General features: G+C 36.6%; 1 protein-coding gene across 1 annotated transcript in view; it reads right to left on the reverse strand.

Moving 5' to 3' along the window:
- LOC107681286 (A disintegrin and metalloproteinase with thrombospondin motifs 3-like) overlaps window positions 1–8,575 on the reverse strand; it is a gene marked incomplete at its 3' end in the record, with an annotated part of 87,696 nt that overhangs the window by 30,528 nt on the left and 48,593 nt on the right. Inside the window, exons 5-6 of the mRNA XM_016477554.1 lie at window positions 5,917–6,104; window positions 615–698 (exon numbers count right to left, since the gene is read on the reverse strand). Of these exons, the coding sequence (XP_016333040.1) occupies window positions 615–698; window positions 5,917–6,104 (272 nt within the window). The remainder of the gene's footprint in view (window positions 1–614; window positions 699–5,916; window positions 6,105–8,575) is intronic.

Consider the following 8,575-nt stretch of genomic DNA (forward strand, 5'->3'; position numbering starts at 1 on the left):
ACTTGTTTATGCTACATTGTGGGGACCAAATGTCCCCACAAGGATACTCAAACCTGAATTTTTGACATTGTGGGGACCGGCCTGCGGTTTAGGGTTGGGTTAGGGGATAAAAAATATTGTTTGGTCAGTATAAAAGTAGTAGAAGTCTATGGAAATAATTCACAGAAACAAGTGTGTGTGTGTGTGTGTGTGTGTAACATTTAATTTTAAGGATCTATTCTCACTATTAACTAGCACTGATATTAATGCCTTATTCTGTATGACCATATTTTAGATTGGTTACAACTGGTTATTACCTCAATTTATTAATATAGTTTTTCTATATGAGATTCTATAAACAGATATGTAAGTACAGTTGTCTTATTTAAATGACCCTGAAAAATACCCTGTAAAAATTGCACAGTATATTCATATGCAAGAGTATAAAATGTTAAGGCATCTGGCCATTAATGACCGTTAATAAAGGGTCAAAGAGAGGGTGGCAAAGGTCATAAAAACATAACAATGACATAAAACAGCTTACATAAAGTTATTGAAAAAATATATGATATGACCTATTATGGTTTATAACTGACTTTTGTTTTGATGTTTTGAGATATTTAGTAGTCATTTACCTTAGCATATCCAAGCATGATCATCCTCACAAGCACAACATTAATGTGCACTCCCAATGATTCATCATGGTAGATCTCATTCACCTGTTAACACATGATGAAAAAATATTTATTATCTCCTAAACTCAACATACATGTAATAAAACAACAAAACACTGATCCTGGCACAAAGGGGGGAAAAGGATATCAGGCAAGGGATACAAGTTGCGTCATTCTCCACCTAGTCATCTATGACAGCTATTGATTTTATCAACTCCAGGGACTGCAAAAAACAAACAATGCTGCTTCATCCCATTTCCAAACCCTCACCATGACTGACAATGAGCAAGAGAACCAAAGATTTTTCTACAACAGCATCAAGATAAAGAGAGCAGGAGGAAATGGGATCTCAGACCCGTAAGAGTGACTTTCTAAGGCACAGAAGGCGTTTTTAGACAGGCTTTGGGGCTACGGTTGGCATGGAAAAGCCTATGAAAGGTTGGTAAATGAAAAGAACCCAGTGTTGAGCTGGTCATACAGAGGCCTTTTAAAGGTTCAGATGTTTTTCCTTCCCCACCTAAGAGGATGCTGTGTGGGGTGCTGTGTTTTGGAGGCACAGTTTTGCTGGTTGAATGCAGGGCGTAGTGCTATATCAAATGACTATATCCTAAATGGTACAAATGTTTCATGAAAACTTTCTAGAGCTATTTACAAAAACTGGACACATGTAACCGCAGGTTTTCTTGCTGTGGTGCCGATATAATATATTAAAATTATATAACAAATAACTGATATAATAATTAAACATTTTGAAGTTCTGGTGCAAATAACTAAACATTTTACTGTGGTTCTCTTGACATTGACACCAATTGACCAAGTTAAGCAGTTTCTAACATATGATTCTGTAAACAAAAAGTTCAGGTTGTCCTGATCTTCTGTACGGCAGAGGGGAGACAACTGTGGTGGATCTAAAAGCACATCTGTGTTTAATTTGTGCCGAAATCTCTTCTCTTGTAAAGAGTGTGAACAATCAGAGGGAGCATTATGTCCAGGCATGCTGGAGATCTGCCATATGATCACTTTGTTCTGCCATACTGCACTGGAAAAATAATCACCATTTTAAATAATAATAATAATACAATTTTATATTTGATATATGTACTGTATGTACTTTTTGTACACTGTTGCTTAAAGTCCCTAAAACACAATCAGCCAACTAAAGCACGTAATAAAAAAGAGAAGTATAATAAAAACAAAAATTTGTTCTGACAGTGTCCCCCTAAAAATGCACTGCAAACATTTTTTTTTCACCTTAAACCTTGCAGAGGCTGTCAGATCTGCTACAAACTCTGCACTCAGGAGGGAAAGGTGAGAAAAACCAATTATGTCGCAGAAAAAACTGTACTTTTATATGCATGTTTGGACAGCTTTTAAAAGAAGGGGAGGGGCACAGAAAGAAAAATTATGCCTCAGCAGATCTGTGTTGCTGTAGTGATTTGTTGTAGGGAGCAACAAAAAAAATGTACCCGTGCGAATGATTAAATTGTTCACTGGCATATGAACACAGATTACCTTGACGCTCTAAATCAGCAGAGAGCAGTAAGTCTCTTACCAACTGCCCCCTCTCTTCTTCCCAGCCATCTCATGAAATTAAACAGAAGTTCTGTTTGATGCAGAAAATTGTCCTCTTCAGGCAACAGGGCTTTAAATAAGCATGCAAGGGGCCTAATCAAAGACGTCTGCATGTGTGAATGTGTGAAAGTTGTAGCAATGTTGCATTTTTATACCAAACTCATATCTTAAAGATCAAACCCACTCCAGTTTAGGGAGGAAAAATCAATGTGCATACAGAAAAATAGCAAATAGGTGAATGAATGAATGAATGAATGAATGAATGAATGAATGCAAAAAAACTGAATCTCAGACCCACAAGAGTGGCTTTCAGAGGCATAGAAGGCATATTTGGACAGGTCTTAGGGCTATGGTTGGCATAAAAAATTAAAAGTTAATAAATAAATAAATGTAAACAAACAAATAAATAAACAACACTGATTTTATTTATTTATATATTATGTGTCCTGGGCAAACCATCACGGTATTATCTGTATGTGCAGGTATAAAACATCCAACGTTACTGACATCAGGGCAGAGATTTCTGTCCTGTGGTATACTTATGAGTGAAAGGAGAAGGGAATTGTGGGTACTATTGATGGGCCAATCATTAGTCAGGTTTTATCATTATCATTTGATAGTCTTAATTTTATAATAGGTGCAAGTTGATGAGGCTACCATAAACATATATGGTATATCTGCATATAAAAGGTCAAATGAGGACTTCCCCCTCTTCTTGTCTAGTTGGTTAGTCATGTCTCTCTTTTGTGATGCCTGTAGCTCAATGAGATTAAGTTAGGAGTCATATCTTCATTGTGATTGGTTGATCAGGGACCAATCAGTGACCAGACATTGCTCATATTATGAAAACATAAAATTGTATTGGTTTAAACAAAAAATCATGTGATGTCCATTTCAATGGACGCAAGGGGTTAAACATTATAGTGTACATTTCATCAAAGCACTGGTGAACAGGGCAGCAGGGACACCTACTGGAGAAAAGACTTCTGAAATAAGTAAACGTATTTGTAAACTTTACAAGTGCATATTCATATTTCAATATTCATCTATATTCATGCTCAAATACCCCACATTTTGTCTGTGCCCTGTTGTGTGCCACAAGCAAAACAACACCTCCACAAAACAAAGTAGAGCATTTCTTTATATATAGTTGACATTAATGCTTGCAAATTGTTCAAGCGAAACTAAGGGTTGGTTGCACTTGATCCTGTTACATTTTGCAATCAATAGAAGGGCAACATGAATACTTTAGGCATAAAGAGCTTACAGGCATTGTGTGTGTCTACAGTTGAAGCCCATAGTATATATGCTAAATCTCTAAAACCTGATGAGTGATGCTATTATCTACACAGATTACCCAGAGCATCTGTGGTATGTTTCATAGCTCTCCTCAGAATAGCACCATTTACTAAATGAGGAATACGTCAATCTTGTAGACATAATGGGGTCCTCTGTTTTAACAAAGGAGATTCAATTTGTGTCTTGTGAAAGCCTTAGAATGTGCTTTTCCTCCCAAAACAGAAAATGTCAGAGACATGACCACATCTGGACAATTTCACGCCTCATACAAGGTCACTCTCTTTACAGATGCAGCTTAATGGCATATTTGCGTATAAGCAAACATTGACTGCTGCCATCCACTTTCTGTAGTCTGGCAGAGAGGTGTTTTGTCATCAGTAAATTGTCTTGAAATGAATTCCTAAAATAAGGACACTTAGGCACCTGTGCCTTCAATTTACCTGCATGTCAGAGGACTGAGTCAGGAGGAGAGTTAATACGTTTAATGAGGAGGAAAAGAACTGATTGCTCAACAATAAAGATGGCATTATGGTCAGAGAGTTTTGGGACAGTTGAGGGGATTTGGGGGATATAAATCTAGCAGTCCAAATGTGCTCAAAATTTGGAAATGTGTTTTCTTGGAGTTTTATAAAATATTTTTGAACAAAAATGTAAATAATTTTAATAATAAAAAATTATAATATTAATAATATTATCAATATTAATAATATTAAAATTAATATGATGGTAACACTTTAGCATAGGGACCAATTCTCACTATTAACTAGTTGCTTATTAGCATGCCTATTATTAACATATTGGCTGTTTATTAGTACTTATAAAGCACATATTCTGCATGACCATATTCTACATCCAGAAAAGACTTCTGAAATAAGTAAACGTATTTGTAAACTTTACAAGTGCATATTCATATTTCAATATTCATCTATATTCATGCTCAAATACCCCACATTTTGTCTGTGCCCTGTTGTGTGCCACAAGCAAAACAACACCTCCACAAAACAAAGTAGAGCATTTCTTTATATATAGTTGACATTAATGCTTGCAAATTGTTCAAGCGAAACTAAGGGTTGGTTGCACTTGATCCTGTTACATTTTGCAATCAATAGAAGGGCAACATGAATACTTTAGGCATAAAGAGCTTACAGGCATTGTGTGTGTCTACAGTTGAAGCCCATAGTATATATGCTAAATCTCTAAAACCTGATGAGTGATGCTATTATCTACACAGATTACCCAGAGCATCTGTGGTATGTTTCATAGCTCTCCTCAGAATAGCACCATTTACTAAATGAGGAATACGTCAATCTTGTAGACATAATGGGGTCCTCTGTTTTAACAAAGGAGATTCAATTTGTGTCTTGTGAAAGCCTTAGAATGTGCTTTTCCTCCCAAAACAGAAAATGTCAGAGACATGACCACATCTGGACAATTTCACGCCTCATACAAGGTCACTCTCTTTACAGATGCAGCTTAATGGCATATTTGCGTATAAGCAAACATTGACTGCTGCCATCCACTTTCTGTAGTCTGGCAGAGAGGTGTTTTGTCATCAGTAAATTGTCTTGAAATGAATTCCTAAAATAAGGACACTTAGGCACCTGTGCCTTCAATTTACCTGCATGTCAGAGGACTGAGTCAGGAGGAGAGTTAATACGTTTAATGAGGAGGAAAAGAACTGATTGCTCAACAATAAAGATGGCATTATGGTCAGAGAGTTTTGGGACAGTTGAGGGGATTTGGGGGATATAAATCTAGCAGTCCAAATGTGCTCAAAATTTGGAAATGTGTTTTCTTGGAGTTTTATAAAATATTTTTGAACAAAAATGTAAATAATTTTAATAATAAAAAATTATAATATTAATAATATTATCAATATTAATAATATTAAAATTAATATGATGGTAACACTTTAGCATAGGGACCAATTCTCACTATTAACTAGTTGCTTATTAGCATGCCTATTATTAACATATTGGCTGTTTATTAGTACTTATAAAGCACATATTCTGCATGACCATATTCTACATCCCTAATCCTACCCAACACCTAAACTTAACGACTATCTTACTAACTAAAAATAAGCAGCAAATTAGGAGTATTATGAGGCAAAAGTCGTAGTTAATGGTTTGTTAAATGACGAGAATTGGACCTTAAAATAAAGTGTGACCAATATTATTAATAACCCTGTATTATGCTTGCAATGGCCCCCGTCACAGGAAAAAAAAAGTAAAAATGTATATAGATTACTTAATTTACTTTATTTTATACATAATACTGTAAATATATAATATAAATATAATATTGCAACTAATATTGTAAAACTAACACCCAGCAAATACATCCAATAAATCTTCCTGTTGAGCCCTGCTAAGGACGATGGGATACTCACAATGTTCATTAGGGTGAGGAGATAGTTCTGCACATGCTCTTTCCCATGGAAACGGACAACAGTATCATCTACTCCAAGCAGCACCTCAATGTTGTAGTCATCATCACCAGTGTGTCTCCGTCTCCTGACTGTCCGGTTGACTTGTTTAGCAATACTATCCAGCACCCTTGGCGCATCCAATTCAGGCTCTGCAAAACAAAATTATTAGGCTCAAGACAGCACCTTATCTTCATCATTTGGCAACAACAACATATTAAACAGAAAAAAGTCATCTTTGCATTATGATGAACTAGCGTCTTGCAAGTTTTTTTCACAGAGTGCAAGTGGATGCCAGCCAAGAACCACAGAAAGCAATCCAAACAAGGGCTCTTCATGATCCAACATCAATCCAGGCTATGAACCAATGTCTTTTTTAAACGCTGATGCTAAAATAAATATTTCAAACATCTTGCTCTCTGGCTGGCTCTGGTCTACAGTGTAGGGATTGTGAGGAACATTCCTCAGCTCCTACATCCCGTCATGACACACGCATTCTTGTGTGGCCCAGATCCCAGAAGAGTAAACACGTCTCTAAAGTTCCACTTCAAAAGGCACAGGGCTTCCCCTCAAGCTCAGACATGCCATGTGTCCCTTTGCAGGTTCCCCGGTCCACAGCATCTCCATGCACACCCTCATTCTCCTGAGGGGCTGTCATTCACATATGGCAAAGTGAGGATAGCACACACATGGCAAACCTGCCTAACCCGCTGGCCTCAATTCTAAAAATTACTTTTGATGGCAAATGAGACCATCCAGATCACCAGTGGAAATCTACCATGTCTAGACTGCAAAATGGAGCCTCACTGCAGCCAATAAAAGTGCAAGGTTATACGCTCTGAGGCTCAAAATGTGTTACTCCAGAAACCTTTCCACATTGGAAATGTGTTTGTTTCGGCTTCATGAAAACAAAAGATATTTTTAAAATATTGGTAATCAAAGTTGTGGTGCCTATTGACTTCCAATGTAGGTACAAAAACACATTTCTCTAAATATTTTATTGTATGTTCCACAGAGTCAGACAGATTTGCAAAGACGAGTAAATAATGAGAGAATTTTCATTTTTGGGTGAACTATCCATTTAAGGAGATGATGTGTATATATTTAAATGGATAGTTCACCCAAAAATGAAAATTCTGTGATTAATTGCTCACCTTCATGTCGTTCCAAACCCATAAGACCTTCGTTCATGTTCGGAACACAAATTAAGATATTTGTGATGAAATCCAAGAGCTTTCTGACTCTGCATATACAGCAAGGCATCTACCACATTCAAGTCCCAGAAAGGTAGTAAGGACATCGTTAAAATTGTCCATGTGACATCAGTGGTTTAACCTTAAGTTTATAAAGCTATAAGAATACTTTTTACTTTTTCTGCGCAAAGAAAAAAACTATTTCTTCTATTCCGTCAGTCTTCGTCGCACGTTCACGGCAGTACCACAAAGCATGCATGTGCATTCGTCTGATTGAAAACAAGGCGCAACATGTCTTGTACGTCAGAACGCCGGCTCCTGCGTCAGCAGCATCACACTCATGTGGTACTCTTGTGAATGCATTCTGACTGACACAAAACAATTATTTAATAAAGTTGTTATTTTTGTTTTCTTTGCACACAGAAAGTTTTCTCATAGCTTCATAAAATGAACTACCACTACTAACTACCACATTCAAGGTCCAGAAAGGTAGTAAGGACCAGTGTTAATTTTGACAGCAAATTTTTATTTAGTTTTAGTCATAGTCTTTTGACTAAAATGCCATTCAGTTTTAGTCATATTTTAGTCACCTGAATTGTTTTTAGTTTTAGTCGACTAAATATCATAAGATTTTATTCGACTAAATATACAGTACATTTAGTCGGCTAAAATCTAATGGGTTTAGTTACAGTGTAATGCATTTATTAAGCATTTCTCCAAAATTTCCAAACTCATTATATAGATTTGATATTAAGGTTTTATCATGATAGACATGATTTTCTGTCTTTCTTTTGTTGCATGATTAACATCAGTGACTCGGACAATAGCAACTAAATTAGGCTGCGATCCCTTTAAAACGAATGCACAGCTGCAATGGGTGCAATGTACTGATCCACGTTCTCCCTGCTGTTTACGTTCACTTAAGACGTAATCAACTGTGTTTATGTGAATTCTCGTCAAAACGGACAAGTCGACATCATTTTGTGTATAATTCTCAGTTCATGCGACACGAACGGGTACTCGTGCGCTGTGAGACGCGCTTTCTGTGTGTGTATGCTTCAGTGTCTGCGCTCAGAAAACCAGACCGAATTGAGCTCTCTCTTGCATCGTCAGATTTATCTATATGTCTGCTCTTCTCTTACTCCCACATATTGACATTTTTGAACGTTTTATGCGACGTGCAGCAAGTGTATTTTAGCTTATGTCCCACCGGTTCATATGTACGCATCTAACCGCCTAACTATGCAGCAGATTTGTTCTGAATGAATCTCTTCCCAAATTGTCCCTCCCTAACATTCTCATCTCGTTTTTATTCGTTTTATTCGTTTGTCATTCAAAAAGAGTTTTAGTTCGTTATCGTCGGTGAAAAAATGTTGACAAAAATTATGACGAATATAATTCATCAACGAAATTAACACTAGTTCTCACAT

The sequence above is a fragment of the Sinocyclocheilus anshuiensis genome, unplaced genomic scaffold, assembly GCF_001515605.1.
Source record: "Sinocyclocheilus anshuiensis isolate Anshui unplaced genomic scaffold, SAMN03320099.WGS_v1.1 scaffold697, whole genome shotgun sequence".
Lineage (NCBI taxonomy): Eukaryota > Metazoa > Chordata > Actinopteri > Cypriniformes > Cyprinidae > Sinocyclocheilus > Sinocyclocheilus anshuiensis.